The sequence below is a fragment of the Notothenia coriiceps genome, unplaced genomic scaffold (assembly GCF_000735185.1).
Source record: "Notothenia coriiceps isolate Sejong01 unplaced genomic scaffold, NC01 NC01_scaffold00019000, whole genome shotgun sequence".
In the NCBI taxonomy this organism is placed as follows: domain Eukaryota; kingdom Metazoa; phylum Chordata; class Actinopteri; order Perciformes; family Nototheniidae; genus Notothenia; species Notothenia coriiceps.
In genome coordinates, this window is record NW_011351701.1 from 1,356,558 (window position 1) to 1,368,688 (window position 12,131).

Here is a 12,131-nt window from a genome sequence, read left to right on the forward strand (position 1 = left end):
GTATCTCTGTGTGTCTGTCTGTGTGTGTGTGTGTGTGTGTGTGTGTGTGTGTGTGTGTGTGTGTGTGTGTGTGTGTGTGTGTGTGTGTGTGTGTGTGTGTGTGTGTGTGTGTGTGTGTGTCAGTGCTCTGCAGTCCATCTCTCAGACGGTCTCAGCTCTGTATCCTCACTGGGCCTCTCTGCAAACACTCGGTGAGAGTTTTATTATGTATCTATTCATTTAGTGGAACATTATTCAGTACACAGAATTAGTAGAGAGTTAGGGATCCGGTACGTTTATAACACAATGTTTTCTCTTTACATCCAGGATGTCAAATGATGTTTAACAAACGTCCTGTTCTCTTAATTTTTCTGTTGCAGAAGGCAGCCGATTGGCTGAGGGGCGTGTCATCAGAGCAACAGCCAATGAGAAAAGCACAAAGCACACTGAGCCGCCTCCCTCGGTTGCCAAGACAACAGGACTGGTTTATGATGAGAAGATGATGGAGCACCTGAACCTGTGGGACAGGTGAGTGACCTCCACCTGCAGATGCACTCTATATGTATATTATATATATAAAGTAACAGCAGGACACATTTTAATTTTCTAAATGACAACTTTTTTTGCTTTTTTATTTTCGGGAGACATGTTGCTACATTACCTTTTTATTGTGTGTGTATTTAAGCGGTAGGAGATCTGAGAGCTTGTGTAGGATCATGCAACACAGTTCTAATGATATTTATATACTGTCTATGTAAGATTGTAATCATATGAATAAACCTTGTCTCCGCAGACATCACCCTGAACAGCCTCAGAGGATCTTTAAAATCTTCTCCAAACATCAGCAGCTGGGATTGGTCGGTCGCTGCAAACGGATACCAGTTCGCCTAGCAACAGAGGAGGAGCTGTCCACCTGTCACAGGTATGTACACATTTAGAGAGATCATACGAAAATATATCTGTTGTAGGCCTGAAACTGTCAGAAAATAAGTGTGTGTGTGTGTCCGGTGCAGTGTGCAGCACATCAAGCAGATGAAGGCCACAGCAGAGATGAAGCCCAGAGATCTGAACAAACTGAGTCTGGAGTTTAACTCCATCTTCATCAACAACCAGAGCTACCAGTGCGCTCTGCTGGCGGCAGGAGGCTGCTTCAGCGCTGTGGAGAGGATCCTATCAGGAGAGGTAACACACACACACACACACACACACACACACACACACACACACACACACACACACACACACACACACACACACACACACACACACACACACACACACACACATGTTCAGTCACATACATCACTTTGCTTTAGCTTGAGTACAGAGTACATGTTGTTTGTCGAACTGTACCAAACACCACATCAACATACTACTAAAAAGTTCTTGACGTGTGTTTATGTTAGATTAGATTCGACTTTATTGAACAACGAAATGCAGTTCGCATCCAACAGGAAATACATTATTGCATGTTTGCATAGTCCTCCTTCCTCTGGAAACTCCCGGAGAAAACGGTTTAAAATAGCCAATGTAGAAAATAGATTGAAGTAGAAGAAAAATTGAGGAAACAGAAACTGACAGCAGATTGTTTTTGGAAAGACATTTTGGTGAACTATTATGGTAATATAATACAAAATTAGTTATTGGTTCAGTGCTGAGGTCGCGTTACTGCACATAGAGTATGTGCTGTGCAGCTCAGGGTGAGACATGGTACGCTTTACAGATTTTGTTATGAGCTATCGGGCTGTATAAATAAAATGATTGATTGACATGTTCCTGTTTCCCCTCCAGGTGAGTAACTGCGTGGCGATCGTCCGTCCTCCCGGTCATCACGCAGAGAAAGACTCTCCGTGTGGTTTCTGTTTCTTCAACACGGCAGCGGTCACAGCTCGCCACGCACAGAAAATATCCCATGATGCACAGCTGCGAGTCCTCATCCTGGACTGGGACGTTCATCACGGCAACGGGACGCAGCACATGTTCGAGGACGACGACAGGTGAGCATTAAAGTGATTTAAAGTCGACTTAATCAAATGTGTGTGACTTGTAGTTGAAGTGACGATGGATTTCTCTCTGTCTCAAGCGTCCTGTACGTCTCGCTCCATCGCTATGACAACGGATCGTTCTTCCCGTCCTCATTGGACGCCGCCACGGACAGGGTGGGCGTGTCTAAAGGGGCGGGGTTTAACGTCAACGTGGCGTGGAGCGGCGGGCGGATGGGCGACTCCGACTACCTCGCTGCCTTTCACAGTGTCATCATGCCGATCGCCACCGAGGTAACACACACACACACACACACACACATACATAAACACACAGGAACACACTCTGATTGGTCTACTCTCTCCCCGCAGTTTAACCCCGGTCTGGTTCTGGTGTCGGCCGGGTTCGATGCAGCTCGAGGGGATCCACTAGGGGGGTACAATATGACGCCGGAGGGATACGCCCACCTGACTCACCTGCTGATGTCACTGGCTGGGGGGCGGGTCCTACATATACTGGAGGTACACACACACACACACACACGCACACACACACACTTTCTTATGACATGGATTTGATGATTATGTGAAATAATCCTGTGACGGTCAAATTGACAATTATAATTATATGTATATACTATTTTATTTGCACATGATGTTATATTTATCTTAATTAATAACCATATAATTTAATTTTCCATTAAAGAAAAGTTACAAAATGTTTGTTCATAAAATGTAATCTTACCTACATGATTATTGCAATAGTTTGGATTCACAGCAAAAATATGATGCTATTTTGAACAAGAAATTAATGATAATAACGTATATTTATATTTGGTGGAGGCAGACAAAGGGAATATAGAAAGAAAACGGAAATGATTTGAAGATGCTGGATTATTTAAACAATTGTATTAACATGATAAAAATATTTTGTGTTAAAAAATATTTAAAAACTAAATGTACATGACATTTCTCTTTTTCTCAGGGAGGTTATAACCTGTCATCCATCTCTGACTCCATGGCGATGTGCACAAGCGTGTTGCTAGGAGACCCTCCTCCCTCTTTGGCGACGCCCCTCCCCCCTCCTCATCACAACGCCGTGGCAACGATCAACGAGGTCATCCGACACCACGCCCCCTACTGGAAGTCGCTACGGATACGCAGTCAGTTATTTTGAAATCAATTCAATTTGTTTCTTTTTTGTTTCATTTTATTAACTTTATTACTTTTTTTTCAGTCCCAGAGTCTGTCCGGGTGTCCCTGCCTTCCCTAAAGCATCGTGGGAAACGTATTTTTAAAGGAAAAGGCAAGAAGTCAGAGCAAGGCAGCACAAACAAACCACCTCTGCCCCCTACAGAACCAGAGAAAACAACAGTAAATATGAAAGCACTTTTGTAGATTAAAATTAGAATGAAGAAAATGAAAACAGAATCTAAAATTATGTGTCTCCTTATTGTTGTTTTTCTAGTCCAATCAGGCGGAGTGTGGTCTAGAGCTGCTCACGCAGGGATTGGCCGGTTTGGACATCAGTCAAACTTCAGCCAATCACACTCCTGCTAAATCCACAGAAGTGGGCGGGGCCAGGCCGAAGGTACGGCAAAGCCCGGAGAAGGTGGAGTCATCTGCAGTGACACCTGAGAACAGCCAATCAGCTGACAGTACACAACCTCAGGTGAGCAGGAAGTCAGATCTTTATAGTTTTGAATATAATAATAATAATAATACATTTTATTTATATAGCGCTTTTCCTGGTGCTCAAAGCGCTTAAAATATAGATTATAAATTCCTAATAAATATTTACATATATTAAATATGCATAAACAAGATTTTTTTTTTGATTTATATCAATAAAGTAAAGAATACATGGATACATTTTTTAAATATCACTTTTGGTACATTAAATGGCATTTTAATTTCATTAGCTTTCGGCTGTTTTCATTCTCCATAACCTCTCCGGTCTGTTAGTCTTATAAAAAATCGTATAACTTTTCTCATGTTTTTTACACATTTTTAAAATGGCAGGATGTTGCCGTGGCAGCTCCAGAGTCGGTTGCCCCTGGAGACAAGCCTGCCAGTGAAGAAGGGGCGGGACCGGAGGAGGACGGAGCGTGTGGTTGGTCGAAGCCTCAGACGTCTCTGGAGCTGACGTGTGGAGGACAGGCGGATGTGAGAGAATATTGTTTATGATTCTTTTTTGTATAACCTCATATATATATTTATAACCCCATATTTTAATAGTGGTGCACTGATGCAGTTTTTTGTATTGACTGGGAAGTTAGCTCCTCCCTGGTTCCCTGGGATTTTTGATTTTTGCAGAAAATAAGCTCTGTTGCCAACACTCGTTTATGACCTTTACGTATTTTGTTCAGCAGGATCATCTCCACATATTAACACTACTTTAGGATGTTTTAAGTGTAGATGCAATCACAAGCTAACATTAAGCTATTAGGCTTCTTCATTATGGTCACATGAAGCTAAAGGCGGCTAATGTTCTGCATTATGATGTGTAGTCATCTCATTTAGACACTTGTAAAATAAATAAAAGCTTCAGACATTTACCAGTGACGTATTTAATGTTAAAAAACCTCTTAAACTTGTATTAACCACAGAACTTATTTCAGGCTTCTAAAGAAAAACACCAAAAGCCTAACTCATTTCTGAGTTTTTATGTCTCATTCCTGCACCACTATGTTATCTTGTTCTTTATATCTACCGTCTATCTTCACATTACCAACGTGTCTCTCTCTGCTGTCTGTCTTCAGACCCCTCTCTACGTTGTGGACCCTCTCTCCTGGTGTCCTCACCTGGACGTCGTTAAGCCCCTCCCCCCAGCAGGTATCGACATCTTCCAGTCGTGTAAGGACTGTGGCTCCGAGGCTGAGAACTGGATCTGTCTCACCTGCTACCAGGTGACCTGTCTCACCCCTCCATCACACACTCTGTCTCACCCCTCCATCACACACTCTGTCTCACCCCTCCATCACACACTCTGTCTCACCCCTCCATCACACACTCTGTCTCACCCCTCCATCACACACTCTGTCTCACCCCTCCATCACACACTCTGTCTCACCTCTCCATCACACACTCTGTCTCACCCCTCCATCACACACTCTGTCTCACCCCTCCATCACACACTCTGTCTCACCCCTCATCACACACTCTGTCTCACATGTTGATGAAGTAAGGCGTCTCACCTGCTGTCCTCCTGTCTCAGGTGTTCTGCGGTCGTTATGTTAACGAGCACATGGTGACTCACGGCGTTGTGTCTGAGCACCCGATGGTGCTGAGCTTCTGTGACCTGTCCGTGTGGTGCTACCTGTGTGAGGCCTACGTGCACAACCAGGTGAGGCTTTATTAGTTTTATTGATATTATTATTATTATTATTATTGTATTTCTTTTCAAAACTTTTATTGGGTTTTTTACTAATATAATATATTAATGCTATTATTATTTTATGGCATTTATAATGATATGATTTGTATTTTGTATTTGTTCCATGAGCACAGGCAATAAACATATTGGTTCTGAGGTTAACTTTATTATTTGATATGTTTTAATATTATTCTTAACATTTGAGGTTAAGAGATTTTATATGTATTTTTTATAAAATGTATGAAAATAAAGGATTTGTGTTATTTCTAATTCCCCCTTAGGATGTTTCTATTAAAGATTGTACTTACATGTCTTGTTTTATTGTTTTTAAAGTTGAAATACCTTTATTTGGGAGCTATTCCAAGATATATTAAACTTCACAGCAAATACAGCACTAATATAAAGTACTTTATTATTATTATTATTATTATTATATTTATCATTATTGTTATATTAATAATAACACATATTTTACCTAAATAAACGCTTACACTTTTTGTTCCTTTAGATTCTGTATGAAGCTAAGAACTCAGCCCACTGCGCCAAATTTGGAGAGGAGATTCCTCCATGGAGCTGAGAGGAAGACGAGGAGGTGAAGGAGAATGGGAGGACATGATGAAGAGGAGATTTAGGTGAAGAGGAGGAGATGAAGATAAGGATACAGGTGTAAAAATCTGAATGTTGTTCCTGTTTTTCTGTCCCTCTTCTCTCAGTGTGATTGGACCTCAAATACAGTGTGTCAAAGCTGCCAAAAACAAACACATGCAGAAGTGACGTTTTATATTTTTTAACTGCAGCTCATTATCATCATCAGCACAAACTTTATCGAACAAAAAAGAGACAGCAGAGGAAGAAGAGTGGTGGCGATGTCAGAAAGAGGCCACGCCCACAAACAGTGACTCAATAACGTGAAATCTGCAGTTTTATTTTTGTTAGACTTTTTGCATGTATTTGGTTTTCTTTCATAACACACTTGGAAGATGTTAGTTTTGATTAATTACTTCCAAACTCCCATTACTTCCTGCAATATATCTGCCTTCAAAAGATGCCACAAATGGCCGATAACGATCGATGTCTAGCTCACTTTACTTTTTTAATAATTTATTACTTTGTATAATGTCAGAAAATACCTAAATCAAGTTGGTTTGTTTTGCAAACAGGTTGCCATGTTTTCTTGTTCAAAATAAGGAAAACAACTTTAAAAGAGATTAGGTAAAAAGATCATGTTCTGGGAAGAGAAACAGACAGAAATAAAGAATAAAAAAGGCATGATTATTTCAACGTATAATCTGCACTTTTTAATTTAATTGTTTTACTGTTTCTGTATATCACGCAGTCTGACGGTATTGGAGCATTACCTCACTTCAGAAGTGTTTGATTTTCACACCTGTTAAATATATTTTATTGTTGGAAACAAAGTTATGCATCTTTAAACTTAGCATTTTGCGTAGCTGCACACTCTACTGTTTTGTATTAAGGTTTCCGCTTTAGTTTGACAAGTTTGAACATTTGGTGTTTCTGTCGGTTAATTAAACTTCTGTGTTTGAATATGTTTTCTCTTTAAAGCTGAGCAAATGTGAACAAACCAGTTTGCATCGCAGGAGCGTTGAGTGTGTGCAATATTACATTTTTTTGAGCATCCTGTTTGTTTTGTTTCTATTAAAATGTTTGTATATTTATTTTCCTGCATTGGTCACTTATTATTAATGCTGGACAGATTGTTATGATACAGTTTCATAAACAGGTACATGTCTCTCTGCTTTTAAGGAAAATAAACTTTTAAACAAACAAAAAAAAAGTATACTTTATATTTTCGAATATATATATTAATTACTGAACCTGGAAAGTTTTATTTTGATGTTGATTTCTGCTGAAAGAACTTCATATTTAATAACTGATTCAAACATTTTCGGTAGATACAAGTACACATTATTTTATTATATTAAAACGTAAAACAGCTTATATTTCACCATGCTACCGTCTAGGGCAGGGCTTCTCAAACTGCGGACCTAGGTCCGGACCGAACCACAAATCAATCCGGACCGAACCCTGTGTCCCATTATTAAAAATAAATAAATAAATCTGATTCTGATGTAAATTAAAGTGGACCTATTATACTATGTTGGAAAAAATATATTGTAGGGCCATACATACAAAACATGTCTGAAGTTTTTTGCTTAAAATACCAAACAGTTCATCCATTGTAGCCATGCCTCATACTGCTCATACCCCTCTTTTGCAGCCCTGTTAGAGAAACGCGGATTTTGGGTCCTTAGCTTAAACAGAGGAGGCGGAACTAATGCCTGATCAGAATTCTACCGGAGATAAAGTTAAATTCTGCTGTGATAAAACCTCATCTTGTTCTAAACCACATCAAGGATTATTTCTGAAACAGTATGGAGCTCAAATGCTTTTTCTCTTGTGGTTTTATCAGAAGGTGAGTTCCTTTTTTTATTTCCTGCTTTTTAAACACATGTGCTCTCCAGTAAAGGTTAGCTCTGAGTGTTAGCGAGGCTTGTTAATGTAAACAAAGACAAGATAACGTCCAAAACACGTCAGGCATTGTTTCTGATAGCAATATTCTGTGGGTCCGCTTCCGATTTGCCGTCAGATCCGCAGCAAATCTGTATCCGCTCGTTGTACCCCTGTTTTTTAAAAGATTTGGGTACGGAGGAAAAGAGAGGGTTTTATTTTCTGACGCACCGGGGACACATATTTATGTATAAAAGACATCACAAAGTGCATTTTGCATGATAGGTCCCCTTTAATGTATATTTTCTTGTGTCTGACGCGTTGTGAGAATTAACGTGCATATATATTTACTTGTGTGCGCGAGCGTGACACGCATTGCAGACCGCAAGTTAACCGCAAGTTTACCTTGACTTTCTAATGCCATAGTTCAAGCCATCATACTGTATGTATGTATTGAATGTGTGTGTGTGTATACAGGGGCGCCGTTTACCGACAGGCAAGTGCTTGGACCAGAAGGGGGCCCCCAAATAAAGTAGATTAATCCAATCCAATCCAACTTTATTTATATAGCACTTTAAAACCTCCAGACCAAAGTGCTGTACAGAGAGATACATAAAATATAAAATCACACAGCTCAGCTCACAAAACAAACGGTGGGGGACTTTACTGGCATTAATCCGGACCATTGACCTTGTATAAAATTCACAAGTGGACCTTTAACAAAAAAGTTTGAGTACCCCTGGTCTAGGGGCTTTTATTCTGAAACTAGCGTTGTATGGGCTACTGTGATAATATTTGTGAAAATTGTAATCATAAAGTGACGATGATGAAGGCACCGTGAAAAGCATTAACTCTTTTATTTTGAAGATCATCTTTATGAAAATAGTTAAAAAACGTATTTTTAAGGAAATGTATTTGCCAATAAAAGGTAAAGAAATCCAAATAAACAAAGTCAGATACATTTTTACAAATATTGTGAAATTTGTATCATATAGTGAAAATCAGAAAGGCACTGACAGCGCTAACACATACAGTGTGTCACAAAGAAATTACATAAAAATATGTAATTGACAAAAGCTATGATATAATAATAAAATTAATAAACAGTATTATTGCATTTTGTATAAGGCAGATAATCCTGCCCTCAAACAAAAAGGAAGAAGTCTATAAAGGAAGATGTGGTATTGCCTCCTTTTATTATATTTTTTTATCACCACTTTTTTGGATCCCCTCATTTTCATTTCTTCCCCCACTCGTGTCCCGTTAGCAGCCAGACGACAGTGAAAACGCTCCCGGTGTCATTACCGGATCAATTATGGTTTTTCAGCAGTGAGCCTTCAGTGGATTGTTTTCCATCACATTGCTGAATTATAATAACTCACAGGGAGCCGTTCAGGTCAACAGCGCTGAGTCTGCAGACTCCCCAAATTAATTCATTCAGTCATTCTGCCTTTATTGATCACGAGGGAAATTTGGGTTGCGCTTCACACACTGAAAACACACAGCAGCTAATTACACAGCATACAGAAAAATCATATAAGTAAACGTCGGTGGATAAGAGCAGACAGGGAGTGTGCAGAGCAGTTAAAAATCTGAATATAAATGAGATACAGAGACACGAGAAGCGCGCGGCATCATTTTAATGTGCAAATGGGGTAATTGCAGTGGGTATAAACGACTCCCGGCTTCTTTTACTCAACAACATTCATGTTTTCAGTCTGCACGAATAAAATGTCATTTATTTCCTTCTTTTGAGTTTTACATCTAGGGTGTTTAGAGGACAGTGGCAAAATATACCTAAGCACCTTAACTTACGTACGAATTGTACATGAGTATTTTCCTATTTTATGCATCAGTTTTTCATCACCTTCATTAACGTTTTTCTTTATAGTTAATTATTAATGTATTAGATATGTGTTAAAGTAGCCTATAACTCAAATATGCAGCAGATTGTAAGTTGGCCTCCAGAGTTTCACTTTGTCACAAGGTATGTTACACCACCATTATGAGCTCTCTTTATGTTAATTAATGTAAGAAAAAACGTAGGGATTTACAAATAGGTAAAATATCTTATAAAACATTCCTGAACAAATATGTAAAATGATGTACAATTTGTTGATATTTTATCTGTTAAAATGTATGTTGGTTTTGTTGTGTTAAAATCCAAAATATTTCAAAAATGTTGCTAGCTTTTCAGTTAGCATCACAAAGCTAGCTGTTTGGAGCTAGCATTACGAAGCTAGCTTTTTGTAGCTAGCATAACAAAGCTATCTGATTGTAGCTTGCGTGATAAAACCCCAAGCTCCAATTATGCAATGCCACTAAACTGTCTTTATTTATTTTCTGATTGAAAGTCAGTTAGATAATGATATATGTGTTTAAAGTAAAAAAATATTGTTATGTTGAGTGTAGCATAGGCTTCTTGAGAAAAGTTGATAATTCACAACCAAATATACTAACCTGATGTGATATGAAGACAGAACAAGAAACACAACACATTGAATTTAATGTCTTAGGTCCATTCAATATTTTCATGGTGTTATCCTTTCTTGTTGTAAAATCCTTCCTGTTGTTCTGTCACAAAAATGGCAGTTATTAGTGCTGTTTCAGCCTCTCGAATATTAATATAACCAGTTTTTTCTGTTATATTTGTGTTTTTAACTGACCAAGTAAGACATTTATACACTGGGATGGATACCATTTTTTTGAATAGATGGTACAAAACTTTTAATTGATAATGAGAATAATCATTAATTGCCGCACTTTGTAACTCTAATTGTCTCATAAGAATTTAAATGTATAATTTTTACTTTCAGGACTGTGTAAAGATGACAGAAAGATCAACAACAGGACACAAGAACAACAACAAGATGGCGCGAAAACAACAGCAGCAGAGCTCTAATGTTGCCCCGCAGCTCTGAACAAAGCCCTAAAAGTTCCCCCACAGTGTGATTATCTGCTCATCACGCACAGAGGAAAAGTGTTGTCGTGAACAAGAGGTATCTCTTCTATTCATTTTATTTCTATGGTGACAGTTTATAACGCCGGCAGGTTGGCCTCCATGACCGAGTCCCAGTAGGATCTCATCCTGCTGCTGCTCATCTGACAGCTGGAGAGAAGAGACGAGGAAAATCAGTTTATACAGCCCCACTGTGAAACACTGCTGATGGCTTAACACACATTCACACACACACACACACACACACACAGGCGGATGAAAAAGATACAAGTACACAATGTTGAAGCCCATGGCGTGCAGTCTAAAGGGGACCCATAACCTTGAATGAGGGGAATAGAAAGTGTACGTGTGTGCGAATAAGTGTGCAGGTGTGTGTGTGTGTGTGTGTGTGTGTGTGTGTGTGTGTGTGTGTGTGTGTGTGTGTGTGTGTGTGGTAATGAGAGAGTGGGTGGGTGTGCAGAAAAAGGAAGTGGCGAGGAACAGATAGACGTAAAGGCAACACGACAGAAAGCAACAGATGAGAGAAAAGGAAGAAGACACAATACTCAAACAAAGAGAAGAAGAAGAAGAAGAAGAAGAAGGGGAGGGAGACAAACAACAAAAAGGTGAGAGAAAGGGGGGGTTAAAGAAACTCGTTCACCATAAAGATAACTTTGAACGGCGAGGTAAATATATAGTGTTTGTGAGGTAAATACTTTTGATAATTTTTTGTAAAGAATATCATCACCACTTTATCGGTGTGGAAACAATGTTGTTTTATAATTGTATATGATAAGTATTAGGTATTAGAAGTAGACATAAGTTACTACATATTGAATTGATAACTTGATGTACATGCAAGGTATGAATGAAAAACCTTCCCAGTACTTCTACTTCTACAAAGACATATTTGTTCTTAGGAAATATGTACATTTTTTCTATATAACTGAGCAACAGTCATTTTATTTACCGTGTAAAGTACCTTAAACTAAAGTACATGGGTCTGAAGATAATAGTACAATTATACATTTGGAGTTATAACAGAATGTTTTTTACATAAAGCAACATCACAATATCGTTATTATTTTATCCCCCACATTCTCTGTCAAATCCAATAGGGGGCGACAAAAGTTTGTTTGTGTAGAAGTCCACCATAAAATGACCCTTCTTCTCTCAGGATTTATTGTCACAGTAAATATTTGATGGTCTCGATCGTTACTTTCAAGTCTTCTTCGATGCAGCAGGATGTTAGTTTGAGCAATTTTGGCAACATTTAGAGTAAAACAGAGGATGCAAAAGTGACTTTAAAGGTCCCCTATGATACTGTTTTTCATCAATATATCACAGGTCTCAGATATATACAGAGCATGTCTCTGATTGGCTG

At 38.8% G+C, this 12,131-nt stretch overlaps 1 protein-coding gene across 1 annotated transcript in view; it reads left to right on the forward strand.

The window, feature by feature from the left end:
* The window catches only part of hdac6 (histone deacetylase 6), a 54,229-nt gene extending 47,213 nt beyond the window's left edge, over window positions 1-7,016 (forward strand). The window contains exons 3-16 of the mRNA XM_010778276.1: window positions 124-191; window positions 360-507; window positions 773-901; window positions 993-1,161; window positions 1,771-1,976; window positions 2,063-2,255; window positions 2,334-2,483; window positions 2,947-3,124; window positions 3,199-3,335; window positions 3,430-3,633; window positions 3,984-4,127; window positions 4,724-4,870; window positions 5,179-5,307; window positions 5,846-7,016. Of these exons, the coding sequence (XP_010776578.1) occupies window positions 479-507; window positions 773-901; window positions 993-1,161; window positions 1,771-1,976; window positions 2,063-2,255; window positions 2,334-2,483; window positions 2,947-3,124; window positions 3,199-3,335; window positions 3,430-3,633; window positions 3,984-4,127; window positions 4,724-4,870; window positions 5,179-5,307; window positions 5,846-5,914 (1,884 nt within the window). The 5' untranslated portion in view covers window positions 124-191; window positions 360-478 and the 3' untranslated portion in view covers window positions 5,915-7,016. The remainder of the gene's footprint in view (window positions 1-123; window positions 192-359; window positions 508-772; window positions 902-992; window positions 1,162-1,770; window positions 1,977-2,062; window positions 2,256-2,333; window positions 2,484-2,946; window positions 3,125-3,198; window positions 3,336-3,429; window positions 3,634-3,983; window positions 4,128-4,723; window positions 4,871-5,178; window positions 5,308-5,845) is intronic.
* Window positions 7,017-12,131: the final 5,115 nt, after the last annotated feature.